Source organism: Magallana gigas, chromosome 6 (genome assembly GCF_963853765.1).
Source record: "Magallana gigas chromosome 6, xbMagGiga1.1, whole genome shotgun sequence".
NCBI lineage: Eukaryota > Metazoa > Mollusca > Bivalvia > Ostreida > Ostreidae > Magallana > Magallana gigas.
Genome location: NC_088858.1, coordinates 37477688 through 37503697, shown reverse-complemented (window position 1 = coordinate 37503697; position 26010 = coordinate 37477688). Strand labels below are relative to the sequence as shown.

The following is a 26010-nucleotide window of genomic DNA, read 5'->3' as shown; positions in this document are numbered from 1 at the left end:
TTCTCAAAAACCATAAGGCCAGAAATTGGCTCCAACTTGTGTGGAAGCACCCTCAGGTAGTGTAAATTCAAGTTTGTTCAAATCATGATCCCCAGGGTATGGTAGGACCACAATAAGGGGGGAGTTAAATTTTTACATGGGAAGATAGAGAAAAACATCTTAAAAATCTTTTGGAAAAACTTTCAGCCAAGGAAAGCTGAAACATGTCTGCGGGCACACATAATGCAGATTGAAGTTTGATTATGATTTCCTGGAAAATAGTGGCACCACAAAGGGGGGGTTAAAGTTAAATAGAAACTAGACAACATAGAGATGGTTACCATCTCAAAGGGCCCTGCTTAAATAACAGACATTAGGATGAAAAGAATTTCAGAGAATTTTGCTTTGATTTTAAGTAAATTTTCCAGCTGGCATAGAACTTCTAATTTAACTTTAAGCTTACCCCTTACATAGAGATCAACTATGACCTTCACATTGACTTGGTGCAAAGTCACTGCACAACATTAACCAAAAAGCTTTGTTTAAGTAAAGTATTGGACAAATAGGGCTAAGTGGATGGTATACAGTATAGTGTATTAGGGTTTTTTGTGTGATCCAATGACCTTAACATCTGACCTACAAACATCATTCAAGGTCACTGCATATTCTTTGATCAAAGGCACTATGTAGGTGCAGTATGAGCCAGATTGGAGTTAAGGGAGAGAAGAAATGCTCCGGACAAGGATTTTTTAAAATATAATTCTGGTATAACCTTCACATCTGACCTTGAAACAACACACCCTTTATTCAAAAGCTCACTTTATGTGAAGTATGAGCAAACTAAGGGGTTAGAAGAAAGTATATATGCTGAAAAAAGGATTTTTGCATGGTCTGATATGACCTTGACCCTTGATCTGCAAACTTCATTCAAGGTCACTCTTTGACCGTAGGCAATCTGTAAGTGAAGTATGAGCCAGATTAGACTAGCGGAAGAGAGGATAAGCCCCGTACAATAATTTTATACATAATTTTGCTATGACCTTAAATTTAGCCCTAGAAATATGGTTCAAGGTCACTGCAGCAAAGCAGGGCCCCTAATAAAGAAAATTCTAAAATGACAAAAGGGGATTGGTCATTTGTAGAAAAAATCGGCATATTTTTCAACTTGTTGTGAAAGATCTACTGGGCCTCTTGTAAAAATTTCTCTGGTTTACCCATATCATCAACAAATATAGATAAATGCTCAAGATAAACAATATTTGTACTTTTATTTCAGTCAATAGTCATCTTCATAATTAACATAAAGTGAAAAATATCATACTGTACAAAAAAACACTCCAAATACATTTAAACAAATAATCATAGTAACATTTTTACCCTTTAGGTATACATTTATTTTTTAGATCTATTCACAGCCATTAGAATAATTAATGTCATGGATTCCATGTATCAACTTACACTAAAAAATGAAAGTTAATTTGCCAGTTATTTTAAATGCATCATGTATACCAATATCCTTTTTTCCTGTATATCCTGTCATTTAAAAATTAAAAAGGATATTGATAAAAAATTAATGTACATTAAAAAAGCATGCAGAAGAAAATCAAGTTGACCCCATTGAAGACTGCCTTCCTTTTTCCAAGATTGGACAGTTTTTATGCTTAAACACCCCCCCCCCCCCCACAACAATCTTTTCAAAAAATGACCTGGACCTGCCCCTGCTATGCAAACAATCAGATCTTGCTTAAAAATAATATTATTAATTATAAAATAAAAGATTCAACATAGTGGAGTTTCAAACTAGTTTCAGGAGGAGGAATCCTAGGAGGGAACCACCGGCTAAACCCACGGTCAGGGAAACAGACATAAATGTCCCAGCGTACTCCGCATATCTGCTTTCTACTCTCCTGAAAAAGAAAGGGGATTTTAAAACATGTATACAAAATTCAATAATTCCTCTATCATATCGAGGGTTGCATTTTGCCAAAAAAAAAAGTATATATTTATTTACATGTACCAGGTAGTTTTTTTAGTGGGGGAGGTAAAACAGATGTGAAAAAAAAACAACAAGAGGCCCATGGGCCACATTGCTCACCTGGGGAACAATAGGTTTGATAAAATCATCTTGATGGAGTCATAATACAAACTATCTGGACAATGTACAATAACACACGTAGATCCTGTATAATAAATAAAATCAATTTTTCCCCCTGGATATTCTTATAATCATTAGTCCCTTTTCTAACAGAATGATTTTATGGTCATATCACATGTTGAGTATTGCAGTTCTCAAAAAGATCCTTAACAATTGTTTATATATGGGATATAAAGCTACATCAAACTCTGAACCTTCTTGTGAGGCCGAAGAATTATCCTGGAGCCAAAGTCTTAAAGCTGCTTGGTCCGATTTCATATCAATTTTTATGCACGCTTTTAAATGATGGCTATGCTTAGTATATATATAATAATAGACATTGCAGTAGTTTTACCCGTCAATTATGCCAAATTTCAATGAAGAAAAATACGTACAAAATTTGCTAACAAAACAATCGACATTAAAAGGTACCTCGTTATTTCGCCTCATGTTGAATTTCACCCCTGACGACGAGACGGGTATAGTTGTATTACGAATTTGAAATCGCCTTAAATAAAGGTCGAAATGATCAGACAAATTACAAATAAACATGTGTACGTTTTGTTCGCTAACATTTCTAAAGTCTGCTTTCTTTACAATCGATGCATAGCATGCGGGTTGAATAACCCCAATCATTCGGGGGACGAAACCAAGGGGTTTCCTTTCTAAACATTCCCGTGATGCATTTTGGTTTGTTTTTTCGTTTGCCCAAAGAGAAATTATTTTTATTTACTTTGAATATTTCTAACTTTGAAAGGAGACTGATTCTGCTGGTGTAAATAGGAGAAAGTCCATAACTTTTTAAGATAAATGATTTGTATGAAGAAAAAAATTGATACTGTAATTACAAGAAAATCGGACCAAGCAGCTTTAACCATTATAGAGAATCATCTGGCTGATTAGTTTCTGAGAAGAAGAACTTTAGAGATTTACGCTATATATTCCTATGTAACACTTTAACACACCACCCCCCACCACCCCACCCCCGAAATGTGGCCCCACCCTACCCCTGGGGATCATGATTTTCACAACTTTGAATCTACACTACCTGAGGATGCTTCCATACAAGTTTCAGCTTTCCTGGCTTTATGGTTCTTGAGAAGAAGATTTTTGAAAAATTCTCAAAAAATTCATTAATTTCTAATTATCTCCACTTGAAAAGGGTTGTGGCCCTTAATTTTCACAACTGTGAATACCCTTTGCCTAAGGATGATTTGTGCCAAGTTTGGTTAAAATTGGCCCAGTAGTTCTTGAGAAGATGTTGAAAATGTGAAAAGTATACAGACAGACGGACAGATGGACGACAGACAAAATGTGATCAGAAAAGCTCACTTGAGCTTTCAGCTCAGGTGAGCTAAAAAGAAATAATGTTAAATACTTTTACCAGGAAACAATAAAAATTACTAAAGACTTGAATATATTTGTAAAGAATACAAAGGTCTCTCCACATCCTGAGGTTTAACCATAAAGGAAGCTGTGTAAAAGCGTTCTCCATGGTTAAATCTCTTAGGGAGATCCTGGAAAATTTAATGTACTTACTTTGGGCCATACATCATGCAGAGTGTGGAGAAATATCCGTTGGTTAATCCCAGAGTTAAAATGAAAACTAGCGGGCAAAAGTCATTATCGAAAATTGTTTCTGTATATACTCTTGGTTTTATATTACAAAAAAATATCAGAGGTATAAAAACCACTCGAATGGCACACACTATAAGAATTTTATTTCTATGTCGCTCAGTGGGCTGAAAGTGCAAAAGAAAAGCTTTCATTACAACAAGTACAAATTCAGGCACTAGAAATATATGGTTATCAAAATCATTGCAGTGTTTAAAATTTTGACATAAATGATGCAAGAAATACTAGGTTTACTGTACTTATAAAAGATAATCATTTTATTTCAAAAGGAGATAACTATAATATAATTCAACACTGTAAAGAATCTACAAAATAACTACTTGATATTTAAAATGTGGTCTGCAATGCACAAGTGTATGAGAGAAATATTTTTTCTATTTATTCAAAGATAAACATGCGTACCGGTAATGCTTATTTTTAACAATATGCAGCTGAGCATGAAACTAATCAAAAGAAAAGGTTTTGGGGGGGGCTTAGATAATTGGATTTTCTCCTCACCCATTTGATAGCACCAGCTGTTGCCCTGCCACACCAGTCCCCCATATTAAACAGAAGGAAACACACAACAGCAGAAAAATACTGATCTGGAAGAGAATGCAAAAAAAAAATAAAAATAAATAAAACTGATATGATTTGATCGGAAGCATGAATGTTACATGTATCTGTATTGTGTATCCCTAGATGCATCATTTCTCTAATATAAAGATTCAGTAGTAGTCTATAGATACCTGGAAATAAAACCACCTCCTAAAACTTAAGCATCTTCATTTATCCAAAAATTAAAGCAACTTACAGCATCATCAGATGCACCGTCATTAAGATCACAAATAAAGTTTTTGATTGCATGTGTCATGTAACTATACTTCAAAATTCTGCTTTCAGTAAATCCAATTCAAAAGTTTTGTTTTTAATAGTTCTAAAATATATGTGCACACTGATCAGACTTTGATACTAATAGGCATGAACTGAAGAAACATCTCACTTCCTATCCTAAAATACAGACCTCTCCACACGCTGGAGACATCCAGAGTTGACACAATGGCAGAGGCCAATGCTGGGAAACAAGTCAGGGAGACAAAGAAGACAGAGCCAGCTCCTAAACTGTCTAACCAAATCTGTAAAACCAAAATTATAAGTCACCAGTGGAAACAATGATATGAAAAATTCAGGAATTTAAAGCAAGTGCATAAATTAAGTATAGACATTTCTAGGGCTTAGATGACAAATTTCTTTATTTCATTTTTGTCAGATACGAAAACAACCATTGAAAGGTATCAATTTTTTTAAAATCTATTCTTCATTTCAAAGTCAGTTACAATATTCCCTGCTATTCTGTCTCTCATTATAATGTCACTCTCATATATTGCTACCAAATATACATTCACTGGTCAACATTTATTCATTAACATTTTTTTGTCACTAGATTTTGACCCGTGCATGCACGGGTTGACATTGCATATCATTTATGAAATAGATACATCGACACACTGTATTATTGACATTTACATAACAAAGATATAAGCCTACAATAATGCTATTAATTTCACTACACTTTCCTTAGTTTGAATAATCTAACCGTGTCCCGTAATGTAGCAGAAAATTGCAGAATTAATTTGGACAAAATTAATGAAGTTGCCTTGAAAATAACAGTCAAATTCATCATAATAAACCTTTTTGAGACTGTAAATACATGTACCTTTCATTTAAAAATGTTAATCCATATAATGGAAGAATTCAACACCTTTTCACCAACGTACACGTATTTTCTTTCCTATAGAGACAATACACGGAACGCATTCTATCGTAAAACTGGGTTTGTAGGACATTATTTATTTTTACGATAAAACATATTCTATCTTCACTCTCCTAAGAAATATAATGTGTTTTTTTTGGCATATAATCAAATATTTTTGTCATCACGAAGACAAAAGTAAGTACATGTACTGAGTTGAATTATATATTTGTTATCTTATACTTTCTCTCATAAGAAATCATTAATATATATACATATAATATATATGAACAGAATATAAAGCAAATTTCCAATGAAAATTTACCCGTATTTGTATTATCTTTTCTAAGTTTATTCATGCAAATATGAAATTGTAGAAAAATAAACCAAAGATCCCGTTAGCGTGAATGTATTGCGCAAGCGCAAGATTGTAAAATCCGAAAAATCCAGATGATTTCCAGAATTTTTTGAGGAATTTTCGATGTTTATTAATTAGCGAAGCTTAAATGAGAAAAAATAAAAATAAATTGGTAATCTTCAAGTACCAATGACGTTTAGAATATATAAAACAAAAGACAGTATTCTTCCGATTTATCGGTATTAAAGACCAAAAATTCGAGTCTATTATTTTAATATAGTAGTATAGATAAGTTAACCTTCAAGAAAAAGCCAAGTGAGAACAACAAGAAGGCAAACTTTGAGTCAAGTTCTGGTGAGCTATAAATATAGAACAGGATGCCCTTGGGCCACATTGTTTACCTGAGAAGCAGCTCTAACTTAAACAGAATGCTCAGAGTAGGCTTTTATATTACAAATGCATGTAAATTATCTTGTTGTACATTAATTCATAATAAGTTAGTAATCATGGAATGTCATGTCACAACTGTCAACAACCTTAAGTGCTTAAACTTTGAGAATCCTACCTTTTTACAGACAGCTAAGTAAGGTGAGCCTGTACTTGGAGGTGGGGTATACTGTACACTGTTTTCACTTGGTGTACTGACTTCATCGTTATCATTTTCTTCAGGCTCAATAATTTCTAGTACATCTATAAATAAAGCAAACCAAAAAATTGCAACATAGAACATTTATTTAAATTTTTTAAGTCTTTATTATTCTATAAAGGATTATATTGTATGTAATCAGAAGATAGATTTGTGTTTCAATCTGAATTTGGTTTTATCAGTTCAATTTTTATTGAAATTTTAGAGAAAAAATCCAAAGCTCACAATGGAAAACTGTAGTTCTTACCTTGATAATTAATGTAAAACTTTGAAAAGTCCTGAAATAAAATGATGATATTAAATGTACATTAGGTTTTTACATATATTTAGGTAACTTATATCAAGGCACAAATATGTACATATGGGGTAACTATAAAATTCACTAAATTTTGAAATTGACCCATTCTGGGAATTTGATTTTAAATATCCCATTATAATAGAGAGGTTGAGATTTCAAACATGTATACATGTATGTGTAAGTGTACTAGGGGAATCGCCTAAATTCTTCACAATTATTACATCATCAGTTTTTGTGACGACAGAGTTCCTACATGTCCTCTAAACTTGTAGAGTGTCGTCTACACTTAAGTACAAACTTGTAGCTTTTACAACAAATTTAATCTAACTGATGAGTTAATATGTTCTTATGATACATTGTATGAAATTTTAAACTTCAATTGCAGGCAAACTAATAAGAAATATACCATTTATTTGAATAAATTAAATAAATACAAGTCAGGAAACTGCATCAATTTATGTATATGTTTATGTCCTACAAGTTCTGAAATCTCAACTGATATTAATATTACAAAATCGTGTACGTGTAGTTATAACACATGTACGCGTACCCATACACGTTTTAAATCTCAAATTCTCTAATGTAGAAATATATAAACATGTACCTACATTTACAATTTTGTTATTATTAATCCATGTACATGTAAACAGCTGCATTTCACTTACATTGGTATACAGGGAGAGGTATCCTATTAAAGCTGCTAGGCTTGTCACAGTCGCTATGGTGAAAAACACGAAAGCACTGTCCCTCTCGTTAGATCCACTGAGGGCTATGGACAAGATATTGGCCAGGGCTGCAAACACCCCTCCTATTGCCTAGGAAACAAAAATATGATTTTAAGTTGTTTGCTTTTCAACGAAAATCATAAAAAAAATAATGAAATACATGTACTGCTTCAAAAACATTATACCGTAGTTTTGATTTATTCATGAAATAAAATTTTCTGGTTCTCATAAAATATGATTATCGTAATACATAAAGTTCATAGATTTGGAATAGGACAACCTTCTTTGGAACTAAAAGTACACCATAGGCTACATAGTTCTATTAATCTCTGCATAAACAAAGTCACAAACTTAATTGGAAGATCTGACCCTGAAATGATTTTGAAAATTGATGGCCAAAGAACACTACAAGTAGGTTATAATGATCTACTTTTGGATGATAACTCATCTTTCACCAAAGATCTATCAACAGACCAAGTCTGAATGACCAAGGCCTTGCAGTGTGCAAGTTATGATACCAGTACATAGATTTCAAGTATGTCCATCCATAAAATTCCAAAATGAGGCCATGGTGACCTACTTTAGGGCCATAACACACTTTTCTCAACAGAGGCATCAGCTGACCAAATTTGATGGTCTTAGATTTCAATGGACATGGTATACAGACATGATATAGTTCCAAAATTAGGCAACTGTACCTACTATTTGTTTGGAACAGACCTTAAAATTCCTTTAATAAGCTAACAAAGAGTAGCTGGCATTGATAAAGAATTGGATTTCCCATTTCAATCTGTCACATTGACATGCTCGCTCTCTCGCTCTCTCTCTCTCTCTCTCTCTCTCTCTCTCTCTCTCTCTCTCTCTCTCTCTCTCCTTTTCACATTGATACAAAGTATCTGAGAGTACCTCTATCGACCTGATGGTATTTATGTATCAATAATTCAATAACAGTTAACAATTATACAATTAAAGTGACTATCAATTATACAGACCTGTCCACTCATAACTGCTTGCATGTACTGAATAGGAAACATGCCTGCCAAGCCAAACATGGATGCCATATAGACAGAGCTAGCAGCTGTAAGAAAAACATCATCATTAATGAACTACAAAATGGTGATGTACTGTTACACAAGTTTCGCAATTCAAATTAACAGAGAATGACAGACGGATGGACAAAACTAACATCTTATTATCCTTCTCTCTTTTGGCCATATTAATTTCATTTTCAAATTCTAATTTACACTCTCCCTCTCTTGAAGTGTCCCATCCTACATTTTTGATATTATATAAGTCTTTCCTAAAACATGGTTGAGATGGACAGATCAATGTATACATGTACATGTACTTTGATTTCAATGCTGTGAAAAATAAATCTTGAAAAGTTACATCTGTATCAGGTTTGGAGTCATTGTTATAGGAATAAAAAGATGCCTATACATACATGTACTTACCACTAAGAATGACAACTGACAACAATGTAATGGAATAAAATATTGCCTGCCCTGCAAAACAAGAAAGTAATTGTAAATAATAAACTGTGAAAACTAGGAAATACCATCTGATTTGGTGGGAATTAGAACTGCAAAACTTTCTGGGCACTTTTGACCTATGACGATACATCTCAAAGAACACATACCCTCTTTCTTATCTTATTTCAATGGTAATTTATAGTAGATACTAATAAAACAGTACGGTACTCACAATTATCACTATCAATCTTCACTAATAATAACGTGATGATGAAAACAACTATGACCACAACATTGGAAAATATCATCCTCCCTTTCAGAGGAATCCTGAAATTCAGAATAATGCATGAAATTAAATGTATAACTAATTCCACACCCATGCAATATGTGTACTGTAATTATATATGTAACATTCACAGGAATAATTGATTTTCATTTAAATGCCCCAATACCTTGAACATACTTAGATTTAAAGTCACCACACAAAAAATCATAATTGTACAGAGTATCAATGCATCTTTAATATGTCTTATCTTTATGCTGCACAAATAGTTTAATAATCGATTTTCTTAATAAACCTGATTCAGCTAGATTCCACACTCTATCAGTGTAAAAGTTCCTTCAAGTAAATCTCACCTGGATGCCATAAAAGCAGTGATAAAGTTGAACACAACATTTGGCACAGTTGAAGCAATAGTAATCGAGCTTTCAAAGTTAAGCTGAAGATCTGTTTTAAAGTATCCATCATCCCAGGGAAGGGAGGTGTTCCTGAGTTTAAACTGGAAATACTGAAAGCAAAATATTTTCCGATGTTAATTAAGCCCAACTTTCAATTCCAGAATGCAAGCTAGGTGATTAACATTCCTTTTTGCTATTCATTCAATGTACCCATCGGTATATTACTAGTAACTGGGTTTTTTTGCATCTTAATTCCAAAAATTTTACAGTTTTGATTTTGTAAATGAAATTTCTGGACAGTTCATTCAGAATATAACTGTATTATTTCAACAAAGTTTTGTGATCAAGATTTTTTATTTGCATTAAAATGATACCCTAAAGTTTAGCAAACAAAAGCTAATGCTAGTGCTTTTTATGAAAATCCAGTAACTGCAATATAAAAAAACTTTTTTAAAAATCCATCAAATCATAAAAAAAAAATTATTTTAACAATAGCAAAGATAATGTAAAAACTAAAAACATTATGTGCACTCTGAATTATTAATAAATATTCTAGAGTTCTCGTATATTCTCTCCAGTTTTTGGTAGAATGTTCAAAATAACGTACAACAGAAGTACCAGAAATAAGCCCAATAAAAATATTGCAGATTTGTCTACCTTGTTAGCTGTGATAAAGAAATTCCAGGGAAGTAAGGAACCAATGCCAATAAAGTAGAACACGATAAACACTGCATTGCACCTATAAGAAAAGAACGAATGTTAATGAATATCTAGAGAGTAAAACAGAGACCGGAGGGCCACATTGCTTACCTGAGGAACAATAGCCAACAAAAGATTTAGACCATTTTTAGAGGAACAAATACAAAATATGTAGACAACTTAGAATAAATCTTTATTTTGAAAGAGTTTTAAGTTTTTCTCAACATGTTCTTAAGTTAACATTGAGCTTCTTTTGTTGTTTCAGTTTTTGAGATTGATGATTTTGAAGATTTTTCATACTTTCATACTAGTCCTATGTAAAATTTCACCCCAATTATGACTGCACATTACTCTTAGGATTATAATTTGAACTAGAAAGAATGATCTTACCATGACCAGGTTAAACCGGGTCCGTAGGACATCTGTCATTTTAATGATAAAACTTTCTATCTACATTTGAACAAACTTAAATCTACACCTTGAGGATCCTTCCACACAAGTTACAGCTCTCTATCCAATTGGTTTATGAGAGGAGGGTTTTAAAAACTTTCCTTTTTACATGTATATTCCATATTCCCATGAAAAATTTTTTTCCACCCCCACCCCCCCCCCCTCCTTCCACACAGGATCCAGCTTTTCTGGCCAATTTATTTTTAGAAGAAGATTTTTAACAATTTTTCCATATATATTCCCATACAATAATTCTTAATGATTTTTTTCAATATATTCCTATATAAAATTGGATCCACATTGTGTTCCACGCTATCCATGGGATAATGATTTAAACTTGCTTGAACCTACTCTACCTGAAGATGCTTCAACTGAAGATGCAGCATTTCTGGCCATATTGTTTAAGAAAAGAAGACTTATAAAATATTTTTCTATATAGATTCCTGTATAAAAATTTGACTCCCAATTGGGGCTACACCCCACCCCTGGGAAAGGTTATTTGAGCAAACTTGAATCTTCACTTCTTGAAGATGTGTATACATAAGTTTCAGTTTTTCTGGCCAAATGGTTTCTGAGAAGATTTTTGAAAAATACCAAAAAACTTTCAATAAATTCAAGTCATTTCCCCTTTTAAGCAGAAGTGGCTCTTCATTTGGACAAACTTGAATCCCCTTTATCGGATAATGCTTTGTGCCAAGTTTGGTTGAAATTGGCCCAGTGGATTTGGAGAAGAAGCTCAGGTGAGCTAATAATTCATATTGCAATGAATATGTTGATTATCATCTTTCCAGGCTTATTAATCATTTTGCATTCCAAATTAATTATTGACACCAAATATGTTTCACTAAATGTTGAGAAAGAAATAAAGTCTTATATCAAAGTATCTTTTAATATAAGATCCAAATACGGCTATCTGTGTGTCTGTAGCCATGCACTCTACATTTATTGATAAAGTTCGATGACCGACTATTCCTTATAATACAAGTACATGAAACAATCTTTGTAGCAATTTATATCTGACATTTGACTGTTTGACTCATTAACTTCAACAGGGCCCATTCAGTCATCTGCTGAAGTAAAAGAATGGGCAATAGCTTTCCAAACCTCATATAGAAACAATTTGTCCCTTTAGTATAAGTGTCATCGAGGGGGAAAGGGCACTATAGGATAAGGGGAATTAACTCGTATAGGCCCAACCCAAGAGACAAGGGGTCAGCCTATAGTTATTAGGCTTAAATTGACCTCTAAGTCGAATATGCATAGAGCTATAACTCGAAGGCAGGTTTCACAATTTATTGATCAAGTGATTTTTAATTAAAATATGAAATATCAACAATAATCAAATAGAATAAAGTCAAATAGAACAGGATAAAAATAATTATTTCTAAAAATGCCAAATGAGTCAGAATGAATTTAGTTCATTGTTGCTTAGTCTACTGACAGACTGGTGGACAGTCAACTAGATAGTCAGTATGAAGACATAAGCAACATGAGGTATTGGCCAAAAGTGTCTGACTGCATTGAATAAATTTCGAACTGTATATTTATTATCTAAAAGATAATTAATAAAAGTGAGGTACATTCGCATGATAATTACTCAAAAAGCTTAAGAACAACTCAGAACAATTATATAGACTAATTGGGGATAATTAGCTGAGCAGACTGATTCAAGCTAATGACTTGTCATTTGGCATGAGTAAACTCTCAAACATATTTACACAAAATGACACATCATGACATAAGTTAAAAGGAGAACAAAATGGTGACATTTTAGACACACTTTACCTGTCAATGGGGGGCTGTTGGGACCTGGTTCTTGGCCGGGGCAACAAGGATTCTTGTTCCTCAGAATCCATTGTCAGCTGTATTTGATTGAGATTCTCCAAAGTAAATATGGTAGATAGCTCACTGAAAACACATTTCAAGCCTGAAAATACACCCAAAGCTATCTTAACATACATGTATTCATTTGTTATCAATTAAAGATTTTAAAGTTCATGCATTCTGACTGCACAATTCAGTGACAACCCAACCTTTTTCTAGTATTTATTGTGCGAAGTCAACTTTTATTATTTATACCTGAAAGTACAAACTGTCTCACTGTCACTCATATACTTTCTTTCTAACCAATAACAATAGTCTAGAGTATTATATTAAATAAACAAAATGAGTACATGTATTTGTACTGATATATGAACACAATGTTATATGGTCTTTGTGTTTGCTGAGGTGCTCTTTTTATTCATTTACACAGTCATGTATTATTTCCTGGTCTGAAGATAGTATGCATCTCTACATTATCAATGAACATCTAGTCAAATAAAGGAAATAATTGTTAGAAATACTCAATAGACACAAAGTCATCCTAAAATACTTGACCAAATAACTAATCTGAAAAATATGTACAGTATCACAAGCAGCATCTGCATAACTGCAGTACATCTAAGTTTGCTAAACCTCAATTTTTATTTAAATACTAAAGTGTCTGTAAAATTTGCTTCAATAATAAGTTCCAGTTTTTTTTTTTTAAATTGGCAACTAAGATATTCCTTTCTTTGAGGAAATCATAACAAATTAATTACAAGAGCACTGCTAAGCAGATTATCCCTTGTTGAACGGAATTGTTTTTTAAATGTGTACTCAGACACACGCTTATTGTTACAGTGTTCTACTTCTGTAAATAATGACTGTATATAAAATACTGTTGTACAAAAAAATTAATTTGTACAGTATATACTTGTAAATGATTATATCAAATATTTTTACCAATAACTTGGATATGATATCGGGTTTAACTTATCGCAATGCTTATAAAGAGGAAGATGCTTTGCAAAGATTAATGATTCTTAGTGATAACTAATGTATAAGCAATCAATAACATGTTTCAAGATGGGATTATAATCATTACACTAACATTATTGCTATAAGCTTTTCAGAATGAACACTATTCAATGAACTGTATCCTACACATCTGGAAAATATGTCATTTAAACATTTTAAGTCAGTTTCAATTATACCTTGATAATCTTGACACAAATAATATCATGACAAATGCACCAACTTTTTAAAACCAATTCTTACACTTTTTAATTATACAGTCAATAGATCAAGAGTTTTGTCTCACTGACAAGTTTCTGACTACTCATTTTTGTACTATGAACTACCCCAAAAGCATCCCAAATCAAATGTAAATTCATCATTGTAGGTTTTAAATACTTTTAAGCTAACTGCATTCAAGGTGTAACTGTGTGGTAACTATTCAATTGTCTTAGATGTCCTCAAAAACTTGTAGAACTTAAATAGCAAAGTTTCTGGTAAAGACATGCTTGAATGAGCGATTTTTACATTCATTGTTTAAAGTACAGTTCAGAGTTCAAAACCTATATTACAGCAATAAAGTTAGACTTTGTATACCAAACTTTAGAGAAAATTACAGATTAAAGAGGAAAGTATGACAAAATAGCTTGATCAATCTAGTAATTTTGAATAGTTTTATCAATTAAAGCTATAAAGCTAAATCAAGAGTATTGGTAAATCATGAGATTGTGCCAGATTTGGTATGTACTGTATTCTCTTTTAAGAAGTGGACAGGCATAGCCTACATCCACTTCTCTTCGCAAGCCCTCATATTTTGATTCTGGAAAACGTGTTAATGTCGGAACCAAAGACGGTTTACACTTCGACCCATGTTCATTTGACTCCAGTTTTCCCCAATTTTCGAAACAAACCTATTATTTCTACATTTTAAACAATAATGCATCCATATATCGCATACAAATCAACACTAACCCGCTGTCAAATCATTTTCGCAACTTCTACATCCCGGGTTTAAATTTTGTGTATCACATTGTTTATCTAGGTCAGCGCAGATTAAGTGGATGTAGGCTATGCCTTTCCACTTCTCAAAAGAGAATAGTATGTACTGTATAACCCTTTTATAAACTGACATTTAAGCACAGCATATTTCTCTGATAAGTATATGCATAACTGCTCAATGCTAAGTGAATATAAAATAATACAATCTAATAGGTATTATTCAGGAAGATTAATTAACTAGAATTGGACTGATCTTACAACTATGAAGCCAAAATATCACATGACTTGCAGGTTTTCCAAAACTGCCTGTTGCAAATGATATAAATAAAGCAAAATAAAGATAAAAACAATTTTCTTATGTACAGAAGACATCATTATTCTGCAATTGAAAAAAATAAGCTTGAGTAAATTTTGTTACCACTGTCACATGATTAAATTTAAGTTTGCAGTTGCCAGTTGAGTTTTCCTTCTTCACTGTTGTTTACACCGGAAATGAAAACAGGGGAGGCTAATAACAGTAAAAATCATGTTAGAGACAATCGACATTTTGTCTATCATGATAAGCAAGTTAATGAAATTTTATAACTAACCGTAAAACAACTGTTTTTTTTTTTAATGTTAAAATAAATTCTGACAATCATATGAAAAATTCCCATAAAAACTAAGCCAGAAGATATATGAAAACTGTTGAATATGATGGTATATAGTCAATTTTCCATTAACTGTCTTTCAATAAGACAAAAATTTTGTGGATTTTTAGAATATTTTTTTAGGCATTTTAGTTCGCCTTTTAGCCATGGTGATATCAATAAGTCCACCTGCAGTTAGTCTAGCCTTTTGCTCGCGCGTGCGCAGAGTGAAACACGTGTTGAAAATGGCTACCATCATACCGTTTGCAATATCGGACAACAGTCAATATAGCATCTATTCGAGCCCTGATGGAGTGTTGAAACTATGGGAGGCAGATAATGGTGTCCTAAAGCAAGAGTACACTCCTAGTGCGCACCTGTCAGCGACGTGCACATGTCTTTCATGGGGACCGAAAAGAAACCTGGTACATGAATTTTATTTACACATGGTCTTGAAATTTGAAGAGGACATCTGGATTTGCGCATTATATATTTTAACTATTTTGGAAAAAAAATAGAGATTTAAGAGAAACTTATTGTCAAGTTTTATATGAGAGTATATTTTGGTGCATCACTCTTAGTGAGATGTAATGACAAAGTGCAAATATGAAAAATTAAAAAAAAAAATTTATTTTGACATTCTTATCTTTCACTATTATACAAGACACGCAAGGATTGTCATTTAAAGGAAAAATATTTTGGATTGTGAGTGGATTTCAAGATAATGTGCACTTCAGTTTTAGTTAGGTTGGGAACAGGTCACCAAAAATGGTAGTACCCTAAGTTTCTGCACTTAAGAGTTGTATTATTTTAAAGCATATAGAACCAAATTTTGATGTGGAGGTTTGTTTTTCCATGTTTAAGATGAAACTATATACCCGAAGTTTGTCAGATTGTAATTTGATGAATAAAAGCTAATCATACTGCACTCATACATTTTGTTGCAGGAGGTATAATGATTTTGACCGGTTAGACAGTTTGTCAGTCATTTTGTAGTGAAATTTTCTGAAACTTTGTAGGGAACTAGGATGCCATGTATAGATGTGTATATTAGCGGGATATTTCAGTTCCACTATTTTCCTGAAATTTTTGCACTTTTGCACGTAGATTTTTGGTCATTTGTTGAAATTGAATATTGTAATGAACAGTTTGTAAGCATGATTCCTTTTAGTTTTAAACCACTGCACATAATTTCCTGACTTGTGATGAATTTGCAGTAATTTTTTCTGTTGCAGCCAATTTAGGTCTGAAATTCAGCTTGATCTTTCCCCTTACATTTTAGATTTGTTCCCAACTGAACCTGCACTTTGCACCAAAATTTTAAATGCCAAATGAAAAGACATTCATTTATCTGATTTCATATAAAAGTAAAAGAGAAGAACATTAAGTAGTTAATGATGATACAATGTACAACAGATGGAATATGAACAAATCAGTATAATTTAAATTATAATTTAGTTCATATATAAAAACACTTACACTAGTTTTTCCCAAATGACAGGTATTTTAACGATAATTCCCAATTAAAAAACCACAGGTCCCTTTTTTAAAACAGAGAAAAATCACACTCTCATATGCCTTAATACCTTATCTTAGTGACATTAAGCCTGGCTAGGATACAGAGATCCTTATTGTTAGGATATGCATAATCTAGAGCAATTGCATTCTTTCATTTATTAAGGATTATTATACCCAATGCAACAAGCTGCAAGGGATATACTATATGCAGAATTATTTTCGCCCTTTGTAATTTCGCATTTTTACACTTGCAAACCTTTTCGCCGTCTTGAATTCTTCAGACACTGTTGTATTTAAGAGAGATACAGTACTGATCAGACCCAACCTTACAGAAAGTAAACCCCAACTAAACCCTGGGTTTACTTTCTGAGTTTACTCTGAGTTTATTAGAGTGGACCCAGAGTAAACCGAGAGTGGACACAGAGAGTAAACCTGGTCAGAAATATACCCCTGAAAGCAGACGCTGACTGTGTATTTGGAATATACAAGGGATAGGGATTACAGACAGTAGGATGGTAAGATAAAAGACGAGTCTGCTTCACACTTCAGAGCGTACAGTTGACATCAAAAGCAGTTTCCAAGTTAACCCAAAGTAAACCTCGAGTGGACCCAAATTTTCAAAAAGTACACCCATAGTAAACCCAAAGTAAACCAAGGGTTTGGTTTGGGTTTACTCTGGTGTTAGGTTGGGTCTGATCGGTACTGTAATTTAAAGAGTTTGTACGCAAACTTCATTTAAACCACTGCATGGAATTTTGTAAAACTGTAGGCATTACAGATACAATATGTAGATGTGCATATTACCAGGAAATTCCAATTCCATTATTTTTCTGGGGAATTTTGGCCATTTTGAATAGAGAGTTTTATGTTGTTTACGACAGAAGTATAGAGGTGCATAGGCTTTAGTAGGAACAGGAAGTTTTGATGTGTTGATTTTTTGCAAGTTTTCCTCATTTTAAAATCAAAATATTTTGTTTATTTGATGCATACCATGCCATTCATTATGTGTAGCATTGTCAAGAAATGGGACAACATGGGACATGTAAGCTTGTTTGCTCTTTCTGTCATTTGGCAAACCATGATTTGGACATTGTGATTATAGAAAACCAGAAAGTGATAAAATAGGTTTTGATGCTGATGAAAGGTGTTTTGTGATTCAAAAACTGGTAGCTAAAATAAGTAAGATTTTAGATCCTGAAAGGAATATCAAGATGACTCTTTCCTTAATAATGCAAAATTAGTACTCAATGTTATCCAATCAAATTATTAGGAAATTAGTTATCTTTATAAATTTGCTAAGACTGAAGCACTCATACGTTTTATTTTGACATTCCTAGGACACACCAGGAAGAAAGAAAAGAAGAAAATCTGGAGGTGTAGCCATTACAGAACAGTATGATTTGATAGCGGTTGGAACCACTGCAGGAAGCATCCTTATATACAGCATCGTCAAAGGAGATGTCAAGACTATAATGGTATTTGTCAAATGATTTCAACATAGCAAAGAAGAATTACCAGTATAAAACTTAAGTTCTGTAGAAGGCGGCTTTGGCTATGAACAAAACATTATCCTGAAACAATCAAAAATAAAAAATGACTGATTTTAAAGTTATTGATCTGTTGCATAATTTATTATAAAATTTAAAGAAGGAGTATTACTGGTACTTCAATTTTAGGAGAGAATTACAAAATACTTTACTTGTTGAAATATTTTATTGCTGGATGTTTGAATTTACATGTATATGGTTGTTATTACAGGAGGAAGGTCATTCAGACAGTGTCAGTGATGTGTGCTGGCATCCAGAGAACAATACCATCTTCAGCTGTTCATGTGATAGGCATATCATTCACTGGGATGTAATATCAGGAAAAGTCAAACAGTAAGAAACTTCATGCAAAAAAAAAACCCTGAACAATATCTGTGAAATTTACTTTCTTAGCGATGGGAAAAATGATGTTACTTTCATTTTAGTCTTGTCACTGGGATTAACAATCACCTAAATAGTCAATGTTTATTTCAGTAAATGGAAAGGTGACAGTGGAAGCATTCACTCCATTTGTCTCTGTGCCCAAAATCACCTCCTGTCTTCAGGGAGATCTATCAAATTGTGGGACTTAGAAACATATAGTGTATTAAAGGTATGTCAGATAGAGGTTTGTTTGTATTTGGTATATTATAAAATGAAATAAATAATTTTTAACAATTGGAGAATCTAGAAAATGGAGAATTTTGATTACATATTAACTTTATAAGATAAAGAAAAATGAATTTGAAACAGGATATACAAGATGTGGATTTATTTGACTTGCAAGAAATTGTCAAGTTTATTGTGATTCAATTGCTTTGATAAATCAGATTCATTTACTATTTACTTGAATCTTGTAGAAGTTTACTGGTCATGCAACAGAAGTATTCCGGTTACTCCCCATACTTTCTAATCCAATGGAGCTCCCTGATAGCCCAGAAGGAGTGTATTTTCTGTCGGCAGCTTTAAATGACAGACTTGTAAATGTTTGGTATGTAATTTACCTGTCTATATTATATATTCTATAAGTTTGATGAAGATGATGATCAGCGTGATAGTAATGATTTGGATTATTAGGACTTATTATCATTACATACAACAGTATATACATTGTACATGAATATGTTTGGTATAATTTTGTTCTAGTTGTGCTTATGCTGAATTTGATGTGTATGTGTATATTTCAAGTACAAATGAAATGATTTCAATGAATGTAGATTTGGTAAAATTATTTTTTGGTAAAAATAAATTTCCTTTTTAAAAGGCAAGTGAATACTGCAGTGAAAGACAAAAGCTCCACAGCAACTTTCTCACTTCCAGAGGATCCGGTCATGTTAGATTTGCGGAAAAACCAGGATGAGGTACATTTATGCTTATCTTGTGTTTATAATACAATTGTGTGAGAAAAATTTCATAACTGATCCAGTCTAAAAATCAGATTTGGTTTTGAGAGATTGGGAAAGCTCAGTAGGAGAAATGTCTAATGTTTGATTTGGTTTGCTAAAAAATAGAAAACAAAGACCAACAATATTTGAAAAGGTTTTCTGAATATTTAGCCAATATTGGCCTATTTGCTGAAGATGAAGACATGCAACTTTTGATAATTCTTTCTTTTGTAGGTGATACTAGCTGCTGTGACGAGAAGTGGACAAGTGCTCATATTTGATCATACAATGAATGGGTAATGTGTTGTGATTGTATATACAAGTTGATATTAATGTATGCCTATATATGTTAGAAATAAAAGGTCACCAAATTTTAAAAGAAGATTTATAGAAAAATTGTGGTTTAAAAAAAAATGAGATTGGAAAGACAAACACACAATATATAATATCTCATATGAAGTACAGTAGATTCTGAGAATGTTTTGATGTAATCCTTGTTAATTTAAGTATGAAATTAATGTTTTCTTGTTTGATTCAATTAACAGAAAAGTCAAGAAACCTCTAAAGCCAAAATTAACCATTCAGATAGCATCCTCTGGAGGAAGGGATTCAGTGCCTAAACCAATCCAAGTGCTGGCCAGTCACTTGTGTGAGGACCAGCGCCTGTTGATAGTGTATGGGAACTATCTTAAACCTGTGTTTGAGAAAGTGGTAAGATGAATGGTCAAGGCATAGAGTTCTGTCAAATATTAAGAAGAAAAAAATATGCAAGTAGAAAGAATGTTAATTGATGTAGGAAAAGGTTAGATATTGGTTGTCCTTATCAAAATTATAACAGAGAATGTCAGTGGTAAAAAAGATTCACTGCTATTTTAGTAGCAAATCAGAGAGATTGAACATTCACTAATGTTGTCTCAAAATTTAATCAAAATATGTACATTTTGTAGGAGTTGGATATGACAAGTTCAGACATGTGTTTGATACGAGATGAACCAGTATTGTCCACCATGAAACAACAAGGAGATGTTGCTAAGGTAAGATACTGTTATAAAACTAGATGAGATATCACTGTGATATATATGTTGGAGATAGCAAAATTTCATTGCATTTAATATTTTTTAGTATATTGTTGTTTTAATGATGGAAATTATACAGTAAATGTAATACATGGCCATTGTCTTGCATATACTTAAATGTGTATGAATGAATACATTTAGAAATGCACTAAATCAAATATACAATGAAACTTGTTGAAAACCTTATTTGCGCAAAATATTGTTCATGTTAAATATAATTGCAAAGTATTCTTTGATGAATACAGCTACAAACATTCATTGTGTAGAAGTTGAATTATTCACATTCTTTGGATTTACAGGTAAAGACACCTACTGTAACGAACGATGTGACTGTTCTTGCTCCTGAAAACACAGTCGCCAGTGGACCGTCACTGAAAGAGAAGAGGAAAAGAAAGCCATCAGTCTCTGATGTAAGGCATGAAAAGACATCTCTTAACAATTTAATTACTCGTAATAAAGGAAGAAATGTATTGGTGATATGCATGTATAATTTTTGGTCAGTTTATTTGATATGCAATGTTTCTTTCACATTGAAAAAAATTAAATTTGTAATGATGAATAAAGGGGATAAAACCAACACAAAGTTTTTAAACATTAAATATATACAAATGGTGTCCATTAAAATATCAGACTATTAAAGTATTCGGATTTTTTCTGTAGATGAATATGGAAGAACGACTGAATGCTATCAGTATAAACAAGCCAGAGACGCTGAAAGAGCCACCCAAAGCTGATACCTTAGTGAGACTGCTTACACAGGGTCTGCAGAGTGACGATAAAAACATTCTGAAGGTAGGTTATACATGTATATGTCAATGTCTGTTGTTTTATGTCTGTATATGATGCATACAATGGATCCTACTGAACAGTGAAGGGAGGGGCTACTCACCCCATACAATCCCTGACCTGACATGTTGATCATTTAATCTGATACAGCACAGTTTTATAGTGTTAGTAAACATGTTCACATTCTAGTTTGACAAAGCGGAACAGAACATGTAACATTTTGTGCATATCTTTATTCAGTTATGAAAACAAAAAATCAAAGATTGTGTGAGCAGTTCAACAACCTGAAATATTTGATTTTCAACAAATAGACATTATATCTGGTACATCATTCTACAGTTATACATAAGTTACAAAAACAAAAAATATTATAGTTTACTAACTGGTCCCTCTAAAGATTAAAAGGAAGAATTTACGCCGTTTTGGATGTAATTGATATTAAAATCATACCTGATGTTTCCTCCACAGAGTGTTCTTGGAAGGCCCACTAGTGATACCATTATAACCAACACCATTAAGATGTTACCGGTTCAAGCAATTATTCCCCTTGTAAAAGAACTGACCAACTGTGTGGCAGAACCATCCGAAAAGTAAGAGGTTTTGATGATTAATGAAATTTGTTTGTGTTACTGCCATGTCATCTGATATTGTCTTGTCCTAAGGTTAATGTTTAAAAATAAGTCTGTGAGTGCAGTCTTGTCTTTATTTTACAGAGGAGCTTTGTACATTAAATGGTTGAAGACATTGCTGACAGTTCATACTTCCTACTTGATTACAGTAAGTACATGTAAATTCATTGATATCATGATAAATGACATCGAACAGATATTTAATACATAGAAGGAGTGTGAAAATGATTTTGTGAAAGCTATGTGATGATTTTGAAACTAACTTAAAAACAATGTAAAAACGGTTAAATTTTTGTGTATTGGTTTGCAGTTTCCAGACATGGTTGATAATCTAAGTGCACTGTATCAGTCTATGGATTCCCGGACCAGATTAGTTGATCGGCTCTCAAAGTTGAAAGGGAAACTGGAGCTTATGTTATCTCAGGTACTGCCTAGTTTTCAAAATAAATATTTTGATTTTTATATATCAAAGTCATTGCTAGGGCAGGAGGGAGAGAAAGATGTTATGGTAGTTCCTTATCCATATTAGCTCAAAATCTTTTGATGTATATTTTGTTATATTTTATTAGTTTTAAAAATTTAAAATGTTCTCTGTAATCAAACCTGTGATTTCGCAAGTCAGTCTTTCTGTAATTCATCAATTTGACTTCTTTGTAGATTGCCAGCCAGTCACAACAGGGAGAGGAGGATGTCAGTGTGGATCAGAGGCCACTGCTCATGTATCAAGAAGGTAGAAAACATAAAAAACCTGAACAACAATTCTGTCACCTCAGTACTTCAGTGATAAAAGTTTAGTATTACCAATATCTTGTTTCTTTTTCAGAATCATCGGATGATGATATGGCCATTGACAGTTTAATGCCAGAGAGATCAGACACTGAGGTAAGGTGATTTTATAGGTGGAGTGATAAAAAATGTCATGAGTTGTCTCCCTTTGACTGTTGCCTAACTGTCACTGTTGGTTTATTGTAGGATTTTGACGACTTGTTTTTATCGGACACTGAGGCAGCCACAGATACAGCTCAGGTGAATGGTACTGAGGAAGACGAGGAGGAGGAAGAGGAAGATATGGAGTCTGACTGAAGTCAAGGGGGAGGAGGTCAGAGGGCAGGAGGAAATCTGACGGCGGTCATTCATTGGTGCTCACATGTGACTGGTCAAACCAGGATTATTTCCATTGCATGAACTCAAGTCTGTGATCAATCTTATCTGGTTAAAAGACACAAACCTGATAGAAGTCAGGGGTGTTTTGATGGGTGTATGATAAATATTTCCTCTTGATAAGATTACATTAACTGCTTGGGCTTTTCAAGTAACAGTTGTGAACATTGGTTTTTAACTCTTAATTAACCAGTGTAAATGAAGTTAAGGAGGGGCGATTTCCTAGAACTGTGTGGATAGATAAGTGGTATCTATGGCTTTGTGTACTCCGGGGTTATGGTGATGGCAAGCAATGCAGAACAAATTCTGTAGTACATGTAGGACAGAACAGAGAGCTGCATTTATCCTGATGGTTGTAGATATCCATTTGTTGATATTCATCAATTGTTATGATTTTTTAATATAAAAAAAATGAACTCGCATATAATAAAACTGTTAAACTGGTAGTTGTGTTTTAGTTTGTGATACTTTAAAGTACATGTATCTGACAGCATTGTGGTCACACATGTGACATGAATTAATAGTCTGCAATTATGTTGTATTGTATCAGAACTGAAGAATGCAAGCAGGATTGTCTTAGTTCAGAATGCAAACAGGATTGTCTGAATTCAGACGCCTGCCTGAAGTAGAAAACACATGGTATTCATGAGTCAGTCAGAAAAGATTGCATCTATTAATGTGGCTCACTACACATTGAAATAGTTTCTTTAATCAGCAGAGAATTACAATGCACTTGATTATGATACATAAGAAGTATATACATGTACATGTATGCATGGCATTTTTTGACAAAATAATTTTTTTTTATTGATTTTCAAAACTGTAAAACTGACACTAATTCATAAAAGCAGTTGGTCACCATATTTTCGATTGCTTCTCAACTGCTACAGGGGTAAATATACCGGTCAAGAAAGTTACACTCCGTTGCTTTCCGATCGAGCATTCAGGTTGCACGGACTTCAAAATGCACGAACTACACGGCGTAGTAACAGGATTGAAAAAGAAAATGAAAGCTACACTCATCATAAAATAAAAGATGTATACACAATTTGAAGGAATTAAGAAGTTATTTGTATTATCTAGCACAGAAAGTGTTATCGAGTGCTGCTAGCGTGCACATCGAACACGCGTGTCGTTCTTACAAAGTCCATAGCGTCTTCATCAAATTGTAGACCCCGGCCGCTCTACACCCCACATAGTAGATAAGCGATAGTAAATCAAAGAAAGTATCAACGTGTTGTCATTTTTATCACATTCTACAAAAAAAAAAAACCGTTTTCTGAAAACTATGTAATCTAATATATTGCATGGTTTGTGCATATGCGGTGATATAACGGCGCGAGACGGAGAAACGTTCTGCAATGATCGAGGATGTTTGACATATAATGCCTGGATTTCATAAATCTGCTTTGTTTCGTCTTTCATTGGATATTCCTTACCGGTGCAGTGATTGTCATATTTTCTTCAATTCGCGTTTCCCTCCAATGTACATGTAACCTGTTCGGGCAAATAAAACACCTGATTGCGGCGGAGCATGAATATTGCTCTCGGCCTAATACATGTATAGGGGGTGTGTAGCGATGAGTGTAACAATAGAAACTGACAAGTATAATGGCTGTGGTCATAGTTACACATGTAAAAGAGAAATAACGCGTGTAAAATTATATGAAATCAAGTCAGCTTTAATATACAGTAACTGCAGACGGATACAAACGCACGATCTGCGACTCTTTAACCATTGTGCTATGATGATATTCAACCAAATCGATTGATACAACAATTTAACATTTAGATTGCCATCTTTTGACGTGGTGTCTTAAAAAGTACAAGTATTGATGTAGTGAGGTACCTTAATCTATATAATGCTTTCTTTCAAATTGTTGTTTTATGTGGGTTTTTAGGACGCTAGCAATATTTAACAAAAAACGGTATTTTACTATGTGAATCTCTTTTCTTACATTTTGTATTTTAGAAATTTGTTTATAATCTAGCTTTAATACCAGTATAATGTCAAGCACCCAAATGTATAAGACAAACTAATTTCTTATATATACCCGTATTTTTATGCCTACACATTATTATACTTTTATGTTAAATACTTAAATCTGATTGGTTTAGACGCAGTTGATAATCCGTTCTATTACCCTCAGTGTTAGCAACATACTTAGCAGCGGGTAACACAACGAATTGTTACATGCGCGTAAAATATGCGCGTACGGTTCGCCGTAGAATTCACGTCATTTCTATATAAAAGCAGTAAAAATATTCTCTAAAATTAAGACATTCAGTATAATAAAATAAATAGTGCCTATTTGGGAGAATAACAGTTGAAATTGACACCCCTCGAAAACCATTGTCAACCTCCGCTTCGCGTCGGTTGACAATGGTTTCCTCGGGGTGTCAATTTCAAATGTTACCCTCCCAAACAGGCACTATTTATAATATAAAAAAACCCTTACCGACGTCAAACGGATAAAAACACATACCGACGTCAAACGGATAAAAACACTTACATGTACCGTAGTTCAACGGATAGAAACACCGAAGTCAAACGGATAATAACACTTACTGAAATCCAACGGATAAAAACACTTAGCGAAGTCAAATGGATAAAAACATTTACCGAAGTCAAACGGATAAAAAAAAACAATCACCGAAGTCAAATGGATCAAAACATT

The 26010-nt window shown here is 33.2% G+C and overlaps 2 protein-coding genes across 2 annotated transcripts; one reads left to right on the top strand and one right to left on the bottom strand.

The window, feature by feature from the left end:
- Nucleotides 1–1230: 1230 nt before the first annotated feature.
- Nucleotides 1231–15164, bottom strand: LOC105320862 (equilibrative nucleoside transporter 1). Its single transcript, XM_034469139.2, has 14 exons — nucleotides 15041–15164; nucleotides 12592–12733; nucleotides 10315–10396; nucleotides 9616–9767; nucleotides 9212–9306; nucleotides 8962–9012; nucleotides 8500–8585; nucleotides 7448–7597; nucleotides 6732–6762; nucleotides 6404–6528; nucleotides 4752–4863; nucleotides 4247–4332; nucleotides 3653–3855; nucleotides 1231–1886 (listed from the first exon to the last, which is right to left on the bottom strand). The coding sequence occupies exons 2-14, from the start codon at nucleotides 12660–12662 to the stop codon at nucleotides 1775–1777; spliced, it is 1356 nt and encodes a 451-aa protein (XP_034325030.2). The 5' UTR covers nucleotides 12663–12733; nucleotides 15041–15164; the 3' UTR covers nucleotides 1231–1774.
- A 293-nt stretch (nucleotides 15165–15457) lies between these two features.
- Nucleotides 15458–23778, top strand: LOC105320849 (WD repeat-containing protein 43). The gene is made up of 17 exons (XM_011418971.4): nucleotides 15458–15676; nucleotides 18107–18244; nucleotides 18528–18649; nucleotides 18791–18908; nucleotides 19156–19286; nucleotides 19560–19656; nucleotides 19915–19976; nucleotides 20226–20391; nucleotides 20628–20714; nucleotides 21056–21166; nucleotides 21417–21548; nucleotides 22011–22132; nucleotides 22256–22319; nucleotides 22482–22595; nucleotides 22829–22901; nucleotides 22995–23053; nucleotides 23144–23778. The coding sequence occupies exons 1-17, from the start codon at nucleotides 15497–15499 to the stop codon at nucleotides 23252–23254; spliced, it is 1887 nt and encodes a 628-aa protein (XP_011417273.3). The 5' UTR covers nucleotides 15458–15496; the 3' UTR covers nucleotides 23255–23778.
- The last annotated feature ends 2232 nt before the right edge of the window (nucleotides 23779–26010 follow it).

Excerpts from the sequence above, each read along its gene's own strand:
- LOC105320862 (XM_034469139.2), bottom strand. The coding sequence starts at position 12,662 with ATGGATTCTGAGGAACAAGAATCCTTGTTGCCCCGGCCAAGAACCAGG. Across the intron at positions 4,333-4,751 it reads TGTCTCCAGCGTGTGGAGAG|ATCAGTATTTTTCTGCTGTT; the intron begins GTCTGTATTTTA and ends ATTCTCTTCCAG. Across the intron at positions 3,856-4,246 it reads CAGCTGGTGCTATCAAATGG|CCCACTGAGCGACATAGAAA; the intron begins GTGAGGAGAAAA and ends TTGCACTTTCAG.
- LOC105320849 (XM_011418971.4), top strand. The coding sequence starts at position 15,497 with ATGGCTACCATCATACCGTTTGCAATATCGGACAACAGTCAATATAGC. Across the intron at positions 18,650-18,790 it reads ATATCAGGAAAAGTCAAACA|TAAATGGAAAGGTGACAGTG; the intron begins GTAAGAAACTTC and ends TGTTTATTTCAG. Across the intron at positions 23,054-23,143 it reads CAGAGAGATCAGACACTGAG|GATTTTGACGACTTGTTTTT; the intron begins GTAAGGTGATTT and ends GGTTTATTGTAG.